Genomic DNA, 17,579 nt, shown 5'->3' on the forward strand with positions numbered 1-17,579 from the left:
TGAAATGCAGAAGCATTAAAATTGCTAAAATAGAAATAAAATACATAAAAGCTAAATAGAAATAACAAAAAAAGGCACATAATACTTGCTAAAATGAACTAAAATTCAAATGAAAAAAGAAAAAATATAAAAATAAAAGCTAATTCAAAATACTAATAAATACTACAATAGTGTTTAAATACAATAACACTGGCTCTTTCTCAGCTCTTGTTGTCTCGTACCCATTTTGCATAGCAGCTGTGGTGGGGTCGTATGTGAGTGTCATGCCAGTCTATGAGAGAAAGAGAGAGAAGTAAAACATAATTATACACTATTCAACTCATAGCTGCTTTTGAAGTGTTGAAAATGAAGTCAAAAGTGTTGTGCCACTTTTAGCTTGTGAATCATGTGAACCTGAGAAGAAATGACTTCATACATCTTTAACAGAAACTGAGCAGAAATGATGTTAGTTTAAAAGTTAGTGTAGAAAAAAGCTCCTGCATCGAAACTGCATAAGGTTTAATGAAATTATCTGGCGTGACAGAAAACCCATCGCGCTGTAATTACATGCCGTCTACGACCTTCTCTCTGCGTGGCTTGTGCATGATAAGGAGAAATAATGAAAATGTTCAAAGTAATTTTCATTACAAAAAACACAGCACTGACTCAATTAAGTGATGTGATGTGATACATTTTACTTCTGATTTTTTTTATGAACGGTCACGTTACACTGAGAACACTGACCACAGGAATGTGACTCGCTCTGCTCTTTTAAGGCATCATATCTAAAGGCTGTTAATGCTTTGTTTTTATCTATTGCAATCCCAGAGTGCATTGTGACAAAATCAACTGAATCGCAGATAAAGCAAAAGAAATGTTGATTATAAATATGAATAATTCAATAATTCAATGAATATATATAATTTAGTGCTGTCAAATGATTAATCGCATCCAAAATAAAAGATTTTGTTCGCATAATATATGTGTGTGTACTGTGTTTACTTATTATGTACAGTATATATAAATACACACACATGCATGCATATATTAGGAAAAATATGCTGTTTATATATTAAATATATTTTTATATAATATAAATTATATGAATATAAATATATACATGTAAATATTTTCAAAATATATATTGTATGTGTTTGTATTTATATATACACATAATAAATATACACAGTACACACACATTATGTGAACAAAAACTTTTATTTTGGATGCGATTAATCGTTTGACAGCACTATTATAATTGTATTTTTAGTTTAGTTTATTTTGATCACTGCTCTTTGGGACTAGTTAATGACTAATTAAAAACAAATCTCGGAATGCTGTTGATTCTAAAGACGAATAATTGAACCCTGAAATTTACAGATCAAAATAAAATAAAATAAACAAGAGTGTAATACTTCATAAATAACAGAATAATAAAATGAAAATAAATAAATTAATTAAATTAAATTAAATTAAATAATGGAAAAAATGTAGTACATAAAAACTGGTGTCCAGAAACTAAAGAAACATTTCTTTATAAACAGAATGCAATGTGATCAAATCACTTCAAGATGGCAGAAAGCAAAACGAAATGTTGATTATAAATATGATTTAATTCTGTTCTGAAGAGTACTGTTCAAAATAAGAATAAAATAATAAATAACAATAATAAAACAAAATAAGTTATTATATGAATACTGATCAAATCACTTCAAAGATGTCAGACAAAGCAAAAGAAACGCTGATTATAAATACAATTCAATCTCAGAGTAGTGATCAAAAAATGTTTAGACTAGTATCACACCGCACTTCTGAAATGCCTTGTGAGTTGAGTCTCCCGTCACAAATCAGTCACTTATAAGGGTACATTTCAGTTCCCTAGGTTTTGGAACAGCACGAGTGTCATGATGGGAAATGACAGGTGACTAAGCTGTTTACACATGCACACATCTCAGTATCACTTCTGTGGTTCACGTAATATATGACTGTAATGGTGTAGCTTGTATAAACACACACACACCCCCACACACAGCCCTGCTGTCCATGTGTTCACTAACAAAGCTGTGGCAGGTGATATATGGCCACAAAAGGCGATACGGACACACAACATGATGGAGAGAGCAAAAGAGCAGTACTCACAAGTCTGGTCTCTCCGTCTCTGGCCCAGGCTCGTCCGTTCTGCACATATTTATTTTGACTCTGACGCTTCTTCTGGCCTCCGTCTGCAAACTTGCACAGCAAGGGTTCTGACGGGGCTGCAGACACACACATGAACTCTCAGCGTGATGTTGACTGCTCGCTCATAGACAGCAGAGCTGAGCGCTCTGACCAAAACCATCACAACGTGACAGTAGAAATGGCAGCAGAACTGCTTTACGTTATTTAGTGCATCAAACATGGAGGGAAAACACAGAGCAGGACATGATGCAAGACATTTTAGAAACGACATATCAAATGCCTCTTATTTTTAAGCCCCTCCCCCTCTCACTCAATTCTGGTACTGTACAGAAAGCCAACTTTTCATAATCTGATTAATTCCTGATAGCGATGCACAATATATCAGCACCATGTCCGCTTAATATGGCCATTGATTGATTTAATTTGTTTCTGCTTATTTTAAGATTTAAGATTCATTATCTATCACTAACTTAAAGTGATAACGACAAAGATTTAACCCTTTAAGAGCAAAATCTTCTGAAGATTTTAGCGTTACATGACATGCTCTTAAAAGGAAAGCGCTTTAGTAAGTTATTCCGCCACATAAGAAAAAAAAAAAAATCATGCTTTGGTAAATCATAATTATGAGATTAAAAAGCCATAATTAGGAGATCATTTGTAATTATGACAAAATGTCTACATTTTGACTTTTTGTCATAAAGACTTTTTGGCAATATTGACTTTTTATCCCATAATTATGAGAATTACGCCAGTCATAATTTTTACTTTGACAAAAATTATTTGTTTTATCTTATAATGTCATAATTTTGACATTTAATCTCATAATTATGACCTTTTATCTAATAATTTTAACTTTTGAAGATGAAAATTATGATTTTTTTTTCTTGTGTGGTAGAAACTAGAAAATTATTTTGTTTTAATAATTTTGACTTTTTATCTCGTAATTATTACTTTTCATCTCATAATTTCAATTTTTTATGTCCAAAGTATGTCATAACTTCAGCTTTTTTAGTATTTATTTTAATTTTTTTCCATATGTGGTGGAAATGTCCAAATAATAATAATTTTTTATAATGTTTTATTAAGTCATGTTTATATTAAGTTATGTCTTTTTAACAAATCCACATATATTTATAATATCTTTCATTTATTGATTATCAGCCATAACATTTTTGACTTTTTGATGGGATTATGACTTTCTATCTCATAATTATGACTTTTTATTTCATTACCGGAACTTTTTATGTCATAATTATGAAATTTTATTTACTTTTTCTTATGTGGCGGAAATGGTTTTTCATAATTTTAAGTTAGTTTTATTGTGTTTTATTAAGTTATGTTTTTCAAGATAGATCTGCAATATCTGCTAATTACTGGCTTTCGGCCATAACATCGAAATAATTACAGCATCAGCCACAGTTTCAGTATTGGAATATACCTAATTTCTGTTGCATAAAACCCAGTATTTTTCCACACTGAATGTCAATGTTGCATGAATAAACCCACCATCTAATTATGGGGGTGAAATGGGATGCACACATTGACTTTAATGCAGCAAATTGCGATGTTGCTTTGCTGCTAGATGAGCAGACTTGTTCTGTTATATATTTTCAACTTTATTTCTTTGTTGCACATGTAAATGTAAGTGTGACACTTTCTACCACAGCATAAACGGCCCAGCAAATTCTCCACCAGTTACATGCCGTCATCTCAAGACCCTCTGAGGCTGTCTGGCTCCATCTGCAATGACTTTCCCACAATGCTTGGAGAACAGGCATCTAATTTGGACGCTGTCTTCGTATAATCCCCTTCCTTCCTTTCTGACATGGTCAGTGGAGACTATTTCAGTCTAATAATCCAATTAAAATGCTTAGAGAGGCCACGCCAGGCCAGTAAGAGAAAATTAGCACACATTGCTTTCACTTGAGCCCCAAACGAGCCTCCACTAATCAATGAGCTGCATCGTAACCATGTAGCTCCTCCCAGCTCTGTAATTTCAGCATGTCGTGCAGCGAGTCTAAATCTACATTCGTGCGAAAGCCGTTTGGTATGGCTGAACGGTTGCGCCACATGCCCGAAAGCCTGTTTCCATTTAGACCCCATCCGAGGAGAATCATTACCAGAGAATGAATGAATGTGCTCGAACACAGCAGCGTTGCGTCTTTATGCTCAAACAAAACACACATTAAAGGAGTAGTTCACCCAAAAATGACAATTCAATCATTTACTCCTATTACATGTAGAAAAGTGGCAAAGATATCCTTCAGAAATGTACCCTCTCCTTTTATGGAAGAAAGAAAGTCATACAGGTTTGGAAACAACATGAGGGCGAGTGAACGCTGACATATTTGAATTTTTTTCATGAACTACTGCATTAAAGTAGATGTGAAGCATGCAGATGCGCACTTACCCATAACTCCAGCTGGTGTTTTGAGAAATTTCCCATTGAAGTGAGAGATGACAGCTTCACATTTCTCCGTCGACTCCATCCTAGAGAAACAGATTACCGGTTTAAGGTTTACACATTTCACTCTCGGTTTGAGTATAAAACACCATTCCCATCACCTGCACCAGCTTTCAATGTTGAGAAACATGTTAAAGTCAAATGAAGAATAGCTAGGGGATTTTGTATTACATAAAGCATAATGCACTCATTTCAATGCATTTCATTTTGGCTGGTCATATAGTTTCATGATCCTTATTTTTCTTTTCCTGACAAAGATATTTTAATAGCATCTCTCATTTAGACTTCAGTTAGAGTTGGTAAGTTTGATTCATTTCACTAACAAAAAATCGTTTCAAAACTCTGATTCAATGATTAATGTGTGCACTCAAAAATGTCTCTGCATAGCATTTTTATGTATTAAAATGTTTAGCAAAAATATATGTAGTTAAATATTGCTGTTAATTTTCATATTTTGTTATATCCGTGCGTATAAATCTTGCTTCAGTTCATTTAGAGAGGAAAACATGTTTGGATCATTTTAACTGCGAACAAATACATTGTAATCAATTTCAGAATAAATACAGAGATTTGTACTGAATATCATCAAAGGGTGGTACAAAACTGAAAGTTTCATAAATGTTTAGATGTGCCGAGCTAGAAAACCATTGTTTTGCCAATATACTTTGTGTTTATTATTAAAAACAATTTTCATTATTTACATTTATATTATTGTTATTTCAAAAATTACTGATCGAAACATATTCATGTAATTATACAGGAATAGCACTAGTGTTAGTACAGTCAAGTAACCAAAAGAGGGTAAAAATTTTTTAATTTTAGTGAATGTTTAGATTGCAGAACTATGAAAATCATAGGTTTTGCTAATGCATTCTGTTTTCATTGTTTATATTTCTATCATCGTTATTTGAAAATGTACCTCTCGAAACATTTATCTGATTAAATAAACTAGTTTAGTTTTATTTAAGGGGTTTTTCACTCAAATTTGCAGGAATAACCCTTAGGTTAGTACAATCAAGTCATCCAAAGAGGGTAGAAATTGACATTTCGGTGAAAGTTTAGATATGCAGAGCTATGAAAATCATAACGACAAGTTTTGCCAATGCGTTGTCATTATTTATTCTGTAGTTATTTGAAAATTTATTGTTAATTTATCAGTTTTTTGAAAACGTACTTCTCGAAACGCATTCAGCTTATTAGATGAACCAGTTCAGATTTCTTTCAGCGTTTTTTCACTCAAGTGTGTGAGAATAACGCTTAGGTTGGTACAATCAAGTTTTTACTTGTCATAAATTTACAAAGAGAAGTTCAGAGAGTTCAGTTTCCTGGCTTTGCCGTGCTGATATGTCAGATACACAGCTATATTTCCAAGGAGCTGACTGGCACTAAGAATCATGGGAGGGTCTGAAGTGTTTGTGTTGCGGCGGGCAGAACGCCAGGGGTTTTCCAGGACGCCTGATTCCCTGACGGACGCTCCAGCCTTGAACCACGGTCGGTACATTGAGGGGAATTCACAAAGAATGATAGCATGACAACAGGAGTTGATCTGGTGATTCGGGGTCAGATACTAGACCCTCACCTTGCAAATCCGACCCCTCGGCTGGCCCCGTTGGTGTCCCGCAGGATGCGAGTGGAGACGACCTGTCCGAATGGCTTCAGCATGGCCTCTAACTCCTGTTCATCCATGGTCAGCGGCAGGTTAGATATGTACAGGTTGGTGGGGTCCTGCTCTTGTTGCTGTTGGGAGAGAGAAAAAGTAACAAAAACGGTGAACTTTTTGCCATTTTCCTGCTGAAAAGTCACTGATCAATAGCATCACTCATACTGAACCTGGAACATTTGTGTAATTGAGTAATTATTTTTAGCACAGGTAGGTTACACACCTGTAAAAACACCTCAGATCTTATCTTTCAGTTCATTCACACGCTGCCAGTTTTGTCACAGTTTATACAGACTTTATCAGTTAACGGAAGAACACCTGGAGATCTGACAACAGATATCACTGACCATCCACACCTGCCAGTCAACAACCGGCCTGTTTCAAAACCTAGCGAGCTGCATGCATGGATGCCTTCTTACATGTCTCAGCAAATACATACTATAATCACAGCCAATCAGAACCCAGTGCACCATGGGACACATAGAATCCAAGCATCCAATAACATTTCCTGTCATAATAATGTATAATAGGCAATCTAGGCATTTGTTAATTAGACTAAATTTATATACATATATATGCTTCATATCTTGGGGAATTGAGTATACTAATATAATCAGCACAATAAGCACAAATATTAATCATATATATACTTAATATTTATTTTTAGTATGTAATATAGACTTAATATACTATAATAGTCTAATATATTTAATAAAATTAAATATTTAATAATATTATTATATAAGTATATGTAATATTTATTATATATATATATATATATATATATATATATATATATATATATATATGCAAAATACAGACCTAAATGTATACACACACACACACACACAAATGTGTTTGTAAAATATACACAAAAATATAAAAATATTAAAAAAATATAAACACAAAATATTAAATTTTATCTTTGTGAAACTTTCACTAATTTAGTTTAATTCATTATAGAACGGTAAATATTACATACACACACACACAAACAACATATATAATAACAGTATTTTATTTTTGGGAAAATTTTCACAAATTTTGTCTAATGCATTACGGGATTGCAATCTCTGCAAATGATACCTTCAATGCTGCCTACCTTTTATAAAAGGCTTTGTGTCAATGCCGTAGAACTGTGAATGAGGACAATATCTAAATACTTACAGGGTACAGGTGAATTAAATTCAGGTTAAAGTGAAAGCATGTCTCCCTCTCTGGACTCGCCAGCTAATAAAGGGTGAGCATTAATATTGATGAGCGGCTCATTTGCATGCGGCTCTCGGCCACCCCCATCATCCAAGCGGTGAAACCTCGACTGATTTCCTGCCGTAGTTTCCCTTCCATCAGCAGAAACGGAAAGCCAAACAGGCAGAGCGCGAGAGAGAGAGAGAGAAAGACTCTCTCCGGGGACAAAAGGGCCGCTACATTAATATTCATTAACATCCTACTGCGTTCAATCTCCACCCCTAAGAGACGGAGGAAAAATGAGCAGAACAAAGAGAAGACAAGGGAGAGGCGGGATTGGATTACTAAAGTAATACGCTGACAGAAAAAAATCAGCATAGCGCCATTAGGGAACAATGGCAGAGGGCCGGTGCTCAGCTGTCGAACCATCACGGGGAACGGATGCAAGAGCAAACAGGCGCCGGAGATCCTAGAGAGTCGTCAAACACGATGTTTAAAAAAAATATTAGCTATTAGGAATGACAGTGTCCATAACTAAACACTGAAGGACGAACGCTGAAGCTAATAGCGGGTGTTTTATGGGCCCGTTTTTGAATGGCAAATAAATTCACGATGTGCTTGGCTTGCTCCAGAGGGAGAACTAAAACGCTGGCGTGGTTTTAAACAGACTTATCCCGACCGAAACCTAATACCAGAGCCACATACCGGTGCTAGCCCTGCTCATCAGGGTCCGGTTACAGCAGCCATACGCAAACTCTGGAAGCAAAATAGCATGGATTAAAATGTACTACCTGACTAAAATATGCATTTTAAAAATGCATTTAATGCAGGGATGTATTCAACTATTCAAACGTGACAGTAAAGACATTTACTTTGTTACAAAAAAAAATCTATTTCATATAAATGCTTCTCTTATGAACTTTCAATTCATCAAAAATTCCTGAAAATAAAAATATTCCACGGTTTCCACAAAAATATGAAGTTTTCAACACTGATATTAATCAGAAATGTTTCTTGAGCAGCAAATCAGCGTATTAGAATGATTTCTGAAGATCATGTGACACTGAAGACTGGAGTAATTATGCTGAAAATTCAGCTTTGATCACAGGAATGAATTACATTTCACAATATATTCAAACAGAAAACAGTTATTTTAAATTGTAATAATATCTCACAATATTTGACTATTTTTTTTTTATCAAATAAATGCAGCCTGTGTGAGCAGAAGAGCTCTTTTTTTTGTACCAACCAAATATATATAACACATGTAAGTATATATTAATATTAAATATATAATATTTGGATATATGAATTCAAATATAAAATATATGTGCATTTTCTAGACAAATATAAATTATTTATTAATTTCTTCATAAATCTTACATTTTTGTTATATAAAAATAAACTGGATTAGCTGCAGTGTTTTTTAGTATCATTGATATACTATTATAGTTATTGTTAATATTTTGATTAATTTGATTTAAACTTTTTTTTTCATTTTCTGTTTTCACTTTAATGTGTAAACATCTAGCAATTGTATTGTTTGTCATTTTTAAATATATCTATATATTTTTTTTAATTATTTTATTAGTTTTACTTATTTTTATTTCAGTTTTAAATTTTAAATTTTATAAAATTTTATTTCAGTTAATTTTCTTTTTTTCCCCAAGTAAAAATTTTCCAATGTTCTATTTGTTCCAAGTGTGCATCATTTCCAAAATGTTATTATTTCATGACATTTTTATGACTATTATTAAAAAATGTGCTCTAAAAAAAGAAATAAATAAAACAACATACATGCTACACCTAGGTTAAGTAATGCAGGGCTGGTGCATCTGGCCTCAGATTACCGGACAGAGCGAGGCTGCGCAGACATGGAAATCAGCTCAGCGCTGGAACGTTCTGACACTGAGCTGCTTCAGGCACGCAATGCTGAATTACATCTCTCAGGTCAGGCATTAAGAGCTTTACGCTGATATCAGTGTACAGATGCTGAGAAAAGCGGAGTTTTTCCCTTTACATCAATCTCACACATGCACATCCCTATCAGCTGATTACATTAGATGCCAAATACCAATTTCCAGCACAAAAACACAACATAAATCAGTGAATCTTCAAAGAAAACAAGCGTGAAATATTCCACTAGACTAGTATGAACTAGAATAGCAGTGCAGCAAACATTGGTATCTGTGTGTGGGCTTGCATGTGTGTCACCTGCTAACAATTTACTCAACACGAACCATGTGACTTCGACAGAAAAAGCACACAATATGTGTGTGGAGTAAGTGTGTGTCAGACACAGATGGTACGAGAGAAAGTGAGAGAAAAAAAAACTAAGTGTATACGTGTGAACGAGAATGCATGGGCATATGTGAGAGTAAGAACAGCGTCCCAATTTTACTATTCCTGCAGTATATAGTATGCATGCTGTGCACAATATCTATCTATACGCACAGAATATCTGGATGACCTACTATGCAAAAATGTGCAGTACACAAGAGAAAACACAATGTGCAATGCAATGTGCTCAGCTTGACATTATCTTTAAAGCAATAGTTCACCCAAAAATGAAAAATTGCTGTTTATGTTAAATGTTCTCACTCTTAGCCCTTTTAAGATGTAGATGAGTTTGTTTCTTCATCAAATTTGGAGAAATGTAGCATTCCATCACGTGCTCACCAATGGATCATCTGGAGTGAATGGGTGCCGTCAGAATGAGAGTCCAAACAGCTGATAAAACCATCACAGTTATCCACAAGTAATTCACACCACTCCAGTCCATCAGTTAACATGTTGTGAAGTGAAAAGCTACGTGTTTGCAAGAAACAAATCCATCAAGGCATTTTTTAACTTCAAACTGTTGTTTCTGGCTATATGAGTCCATAATCCATAATATTGCTTCCTCCAGTGAAAGTCTATCTCCTGTTGTCTCACACATCACAATCACCCACATATTTGTTTAGAGCTGTTTTGGACTGTTTTTGTTGTAAACGGTGCTTGATCTGTGCAGATTTCTCTCCTGATTCAGACTCATATTTTAGCCAGAAACATCAGTTTAAAGTTTAAAAATGCCTAAATGATGATTTTGTTTCTCACAAACACACAGCTTTTGTCTTCTCAAGACATTAACTGATGGACTGGAGTGGTGTGGATTACTTGTGGATTATTGTGATGTTTTTATCAGCTGTTTGGACTCTCATTCTGACGGCACCCATTCACTGCAGAGGATTGGTGAGCAAGTGATGCAATGCTACATTTCTCCAAATCTGATGAAGAAACAAACTCATCTACATCTTGGATGGCCTGAGGGCGAGTACATTTTCAGCAAATTTTCATTTTTGAGGGAGCTATTCTTTAATGTCTCTTTCATGACTCAATATTTGATTAAAATGCCAAAACATTACAATTATTCCACAAAATTGGATTTAAAATGCAATTTTTGATATGGTAACTGTAAATTAAACATGCAACGTCATGAAATCATGTGACAGCAATGCAGTATAAGACTGTTTGCAAGACTTTTTTTTTTGCATTTTGTGTTCTATGTGTCACATACATATTTTTAAAACGCAGTAGGAAGTATGAAGTACGTGCTTAAAAATAAGTCAGTTTTTCCACTGCAAACAAAGCCAGAGTGCAGGGTTCAGACACAGTGCCATGTCACCAGGTTACTCCAGGGGCTTCCTGTCTGAGATATTAATGTCTAACCATCTGTTTATATCATAAACAAGGTGAAAGGAAGATACATCCAAGGACAACAAGCCAAGATGTCTGCGGCAGAATGAGAGCATGACAAATGCACGCCTCTCATCCGAGCAGCTCCATTTCTAATGCACTGTGCATGGAGGAAGAGAGACAAAGCCTTATTAAAAATATAACTGAACTGTTATTTTCAGCCATAAAAACCTTGTCAGTGCTGATACAGTTTAACATTCCCATGTCCCACCCAGTTGTGCCACTTAAAATCTGCAATTCTGTTTTAATGATGCACTTCCCCTTTAAATAAACATGCATGCAAATTCTGATGCTCTATTGCTTTACACATTTATTGGTGAATTGTCACAAAAGACCAAGAATAAAAAGTCAGGGCAATGCTATTTCAGTAACATTGATATATTATTATAGTTTTTGTTAATATTTTGAGTGTTATTTTTTTAAAATGTATTTTATTTTTTTTAGATTTTATATTTATGTTTTCACACATTTTTAGTTAGTCTTAGTAATTTTGTTGTTAGCTTTTGTCATTTATATTTATGTTTTTTTTTTTTTTTAGTTTATTTAGTTTTAGTTATTTTAGCACTTCCAGTTAAACTAAACAAAAATTAGAAATGTTGTCTTAGCAACTAGCTGAAATAAAACTTTTTATATATATATTTTATTTCAAGTAACAAAAATATTTTTTATGGTTTTGGTTTTATTTAACTATATATCACTATAACAATAACCCTAAACCTCAAACTCTAAAGTCAATATGAGTTTTTTTGCATTTCTTCAACAAAAAACTCCAGGCACATCTATCAAAACATATTATATTTAATTGGAAATAAATCTGGGGTAAGAAGGCGTGAGGACCTTAAAATGCAGCGTATGCAGGCAGCTCACTAGATTTGAGAGTCCCCGATTCACGTGAACTAGTGAGAGCAATGAGACACACCCTGACCGAGGCTTTTATAGGGCCTGATCGTCAAGGCTTCAGACAAGCCGTCACCATGACGACCTCCAATTATGTACTTTCTTTTCTTCAGCGCAGAAATGCAAACCACACAACTGCAACTCAGCACAAACGCAGCATCTCTGCCTTTTATATATACATTGTGCATTATGATATTATTTTCATTACAACTGAGAGCATTTTATCTCAAGTTTTACCAAAACAAATTCAGAAGTTTTTTTTTTTTTAAATTGACCATTATTCACAATAGAGATATCTAGTATTAATAATAATGAGCTTAATTAATATATATATTTTTAATAATATCCAGTAATAAAATGTTTCTGGTGTTTTTTTGTTTTTTTTGGTAAATCAGCATAAATTACTGGCCGAAAAACAAAAACATATATAAATGCATGACTTTTTTTATTTGCATTACAATAATGATGTTTTATTTTCAGAAAAATGTCAATGTCACAATGAAAAATATCTTAATAATCACAATTTTCTTCATAGAACAAATAATTTATAATATAATTTGTAGTGCCATAAAAAATCATAATTGTGCATTATGACATTATTTTTTATTACTTTTCAGTGCATTTTATTTATTTATTAGAATTTATCCCAAATTCTACCAAACATTTTCATTTTTTAAAATCTTTTTTTATTATTGTTATTTTATTAGCAATAGAGATTTTTATGAACATACAAGTTTAATAATATACATATATATATATATATATTTTTTTTAATATAATTCCCAGTAATAAAATATTTTTGGTTATAGGATTTTTGGTTAAACAAAACAAAACAAAACAAAACAAAACAAAACAAAACAAAACAAAACAAAACAAAACAAAACAAAACAAAACAAAACAAAACAAAACAAAACAAAACAAAACAAAACAAAACAAAACAAAACAAAACAAAACAAAACAAAACAAAACAAAACAAAAAAAGTGTTTAATTGTCATGAAAACGTCACTGTCAAAATACAAAATATCTTGATAATCTAGAAGTTTTACTTAATGGAAGATATAACTTCTAATATAATTAAGTTTGCTGTTGATTTTAGTGGTGAAATGTGATCTGGACAGGTTCCTGTTTGTCTTTCAGTCATTCAGCCGGCTCGTCTGGATGCTGCACCTGTACAGGTGTGTCCTCCTCACACTCTCTGGCATCTGCCTCTGACATCACAGTCTGCTGACGTCACATGACTCAGTGAAGCGTGTCAGACGGATCTCGCTGCAGGTGACAGCAGGAACAGGTGTGTGCAGGTGTGTTCTTACCTTTGCCATCTGAGCCTGAACTCCGCTGGTCTTCAGAGCGCTGACGGCTTTCTGAGCAGCAGCAGGGCTGTCAAAGTCCACAAAGCCATAGCCTGAGAGAAAGACAAGCACAACATCAGCTTAAATACACAGCACACATAAACGGAAAAATGGCAAACCACAGTTTTGACCTGAACAAACAAGGTGTACTACAGTAACAGGGTGAAACTAAAAACACCCATGTAGCATTTCAGCCTAAAATAATAATAATAATAGAAAAATAATCATAAAGAGAGCAAATTTTAGGACAAATAAATATTTTAGATATAATTTTTAATTAATATTATGTATTATTATTAATATTTTAAAGAAATATGTAAAAATAAAATAAAATGAAGCATATTTTAGGATCAATAAATATGTAATATATATTTAATAATAACAGAAAAATAAACTAAAGAAAGCGCATTTTAGGACCAATAAATATTTTAGATATAATTTTTAATTAATATTATGTATTATTATTAAGATGTTTAAGAAATAAGTGAAAAATAAATCAAATTAAGCATATGTTAGGACCAATAAATATGTAATATTTGATAATAATAATAATAATAATGATAATACTAATTATTATTATACTAATATTTTATGAATGTTTTTGCATTACATATTCTGTTTTGTATATTTTCCCTTTAATTTCCTTTATTCTCAGTGGAATAAAATAAAATAAAAAACGAAATGAAACTAAATGAAATTAAGTTAGTCCCCTCTCATGTGATCTTACATTAACAGTTCAAGTACTATTTATTTCATCTTCCATTATAAGATACTTTTGAGTGTAGGATAAATTAATAATGTGACAAATACAGCCGTAAATTGAGTATTTTGTGTAAAACTATTGTGTAATGCTGCATCCAACATAAAATGATTTAGTTCACATTTATCCATGCAAAATGTTTTGGAAAGGGTTAATGAAAACTGAAACTGAACTGAAAACATAAAGGAACTTCACGCAACAAGAAGTGATGTGATTTACAGAAAAACATACAATTTTGTAGAAAATAAAAATGCAAGACTCAAAGGATCCTAAGTGACACCATCTAATGTGTACACTGATGTTTTTTTGATACACAAATCAGCTGCAGACACAGAGCCTCCGGTGAGAGTGTTGCTATTACGAAGTGTGTATTGGGCAAAAACACTTTCAGGGCAGGAGGAAGAAAAGCTCTGCATGTAGAGAGCATCTTATCTCGGTAAGTGTTCTGTGAGTCATATATCAAAGAGCCCAGAGTGAGAGAAGCGCTGCACTATCAGTGTTTGCTTCCCCTAATGAGAACAATTAAACAGACACGAGGAAGCCGATCCAAGATAAGTCCTTACGTTCAGCTCCACCCTTCACACTCCTCTGCTGCAACTGCTGCTATATTTAATCAGCCAACAGGTCAAACCACAAACGCACAACATCCTGACTAATAACTCAAATATACGTGACAAAGACACACTCACTAAACGCAGCTATGATCCATCTGCATGAACAACATTGCTGAAATATCAGATCAAAATGTTTAAATGGAAGAGAAAATGTTTAGTAAGGCTGGTTTAAACTACAAATAATGATATTCTTTTGATAACATACTATATATGGATTTGCTCTGAAACCACATAAAAGAGTGTTTCATAGGAAGCATCATTTCAAACAAGCTGTCGCTGTCGTGAAGTGCAGTAGAATCAAAATGTTTAATGTAAATTAAAATACGTTTATATTTACCAATTTAATAATTTTTTAAAACATTTAAATATATATAAAAATGGAGAGTCTACTGTGAGCACTGTTGAGCGATTCATTGAATCAGTTTTAAATTGATTCACTGAAATGGACACTTTGAACTGATTCGTGGAAACGAACCCTACAATATTGTATAATGATGAACATTTCACACAACCTGACTTTTTTAGCGAGTAAAATAAGATGAACACTGGGCTGAAGCAACTTAAGTTTACTTGATTTTAGAAAAATCATGTTCAGATGTGAGTCTCAAATATGATCATCAGGCTTGTGAGGAAAGTTTATTTGTTCATCTCTCAATCATCATTGTATTGCATTGCATTATAGGCTTTGATCATAAAACTAAGGATTTAAATATCATCTTGCTAAGACATAATATTGGAAATACAGAGTGACAACCAATATTTATATAATTTTATGTAGGTATCTGCTGTACTGTTATAATAAACTCAATGATGTACATTACAAGAATCAGAATTTCTTCTTATTTTTTGTTCATATAAATATCAGCATCTGCACCAAATTGCGTATTTTTGCTCAGTTTGGGCCTCTGAATAAAACTGAACTGTTTTTTCCCTCCATATTCTTACTATATCAGACTATATGAGCCATAAAAGCCTAATGGATCAAATATGATACTTAACAAAAACACATGCAAACTTTCTTTTAATATATTTTGTCTAAATGTTCAATAACCTGTTCAAAAATGACACTTTTCTGACTAACCAGACTTAGCTGTAAAACTAAACTAAAATCATTAATCAAACAAAAAGCTTATTTTTACATTTCCAGCAAAATCATGTAACTATACAAGCTTGAGCAGTTTGATGTGAAAGTGAAAGTCAGGCTCTGCTGGTTAAACTATGGGTTGGGTCGGTTGTTCAGTGACATTGAGATCATTTGCATTCGTGCATCACTGTGATACTCTGGGTTAATATTTTCCATCTGGCTTCTTTAGATTCAGTAGGGTAGAGGGGAGCCGGACTGAAGCCGCTCCATCAACACCCTCCTCCTCAGGCCGACTGAAATTACTCAGCACATAAATAATCCACAGCGCTGTGACTAAGCCACAAGCTCTGAGGCAGTCGTGCCCCCGAGGTGCCAAAACCAGGAACGGCGCCAGATCCTGGACTACAGCGGCCTGGAACAAACCCCAGAGGCCTCAGTCAAGACAGCGAGGCCAGGACAGGAATAACAGCGAGGGGTCTGGGAAGCAGCGACAGACTGACTGGGTATCTGTTTCCTGATACACCCACGCCAGCATAGCTGCACAATGACGCAAAGCAGGGCGTGCACACACACACACACACACACCCACCAATGCATGCATAAACACTCACATAACACATAAGTGTGCTTACAGATGAGAAACTCATATTTGCACGCACTTATATAATATATTGCAATGCTTTTGTTGGCAATACATGGAAGCCTGTTTCTGCCACATGATAAAAACCATAAAAAAGATCATTTTGACTTTTTATCTCAAAATTTTGACCTTCATTCTCGCAATTCTGACTTTTATTCTCATAATTCTGAGTTTAAATCTCACAATTCTGACAGTTACCAAATTGTCCCTAGCAATAATTCTGATCAAACAATACATGTATGTAACCACATCATACTTTTTTGTCTCATTTCACCAATGCCGAAATCAAACATACCTTGGTTGAAATGATGGTTTTTCTGATCAAAAATCACTTCTATGCAATGTTAATACATGACTATACACCATGAGCTGATCCATATATACATTTATGGCTGACAAAATATGTCATATAGAGGTTGCATGTTTCATGAATGATGAAAATTAATAAAACCTGAATGTGCACTATATTGAAATGCTACTGAATGTCCAGAATTTCAGCAGCCTTGGTTCTAAAGTATTTCTTCCAATTCATTTGGCAAGCAAATATGATTTTGATTTTTTTGATTTTGATTTATTTGTATTTTTCTACAAGGAATGACATGTACAGATAACAGGCACATTATTTTTATTTAGAATATTTATATATTTCTTTCTCCGTGAAGAAAATGAGCAGGATTTATACTCGGCACTTTTCTGCAAAATCAGCTGTGTTCTTTCATTATCTCAGTCATAAGAACCATTTTCAGGATCTGTTTTAATTAAAAGTTGATGTGCGCATCCATACAATGTGATGATTCTGAATTTACTGAATTAAGCAGCTCTCAGAGGAATATGACATTCCATCTTAGCACAAAACCGCACAGATTCTGAGCCACAGAAATCAGAACATACATGTACATACCTTTGCATTTGTTTGTGGTTTTGTCTAAGATGGCCTTGGTTGATACGATTTTTCCATATCTATAACAAGAACAAACAGAGATGGGTTAAGAATTTTGAAACACACACAGATATAAATGGCTCAGTTTGA

At 33.6% G+C, this 17,579-nt stretch overlaps 1 protein-coding gene across 5 annotated transcripts in view; it reads right to left on the bottom strand.

The window, feature by feature from the left end:
• LOC131546687 (RNA-binding motif, single-stranded-interacting protein 1) overlaps window positions 1-17,579 on the bottom strand; it is a 71,923-nt gene that overhangs the window by 12,378 nt on the left and 41,966 nt on the right. For all 5 annotated transcript variants that reach the window (XM_058786462.1, XM_058786458.1, XM_058786459.1 and 2 more), the window contains exons 3-8: window positions 17,451-17,509; window positions 13,413-13,504; window positions 6,201-6,358; window positions 4,568-4,647; window positions 2,119-2,234; window positions 222-271 (exon numbers count right to left, since the gene is read on the bottom strand). In XM_058786462.1, coding sequence (XP_058642445.1) covers window positions 222-271; window positions 2,119-2,234; window positions 4,568-4,647; window positions 6,201-6,358; window positions 13,413-13,504; window positions 17,451-17,509 — 555 coding nt within the window. The remainder of the gene's footprint in view (window positions 1-221; window positions 272-2,118; window positions 2,235-4,567; window positions 4,648-6,200; window positions 6,359-13,412; window positions 13,505-17,450; window positions 17,510-17,579) is intronic.

The sequence above is a fragment of the Onychostoma macrolepis genome, chromosome 09 (assembly GCF_012432095.1).
Source record: "Onychostoma macrolepis isolate SWU-2019 chromosome 09, ASM1243209v1, whole genome shotgun sequence".
In the NCBI taxonomy this organism is placed as follows: domain Eukaryota; kingdom Metazoa; phylum Chordata; class Actinopteri; order Cypriniformes; family Cyprinidae; genus Onychostoma; species Onychostoma macrolepis.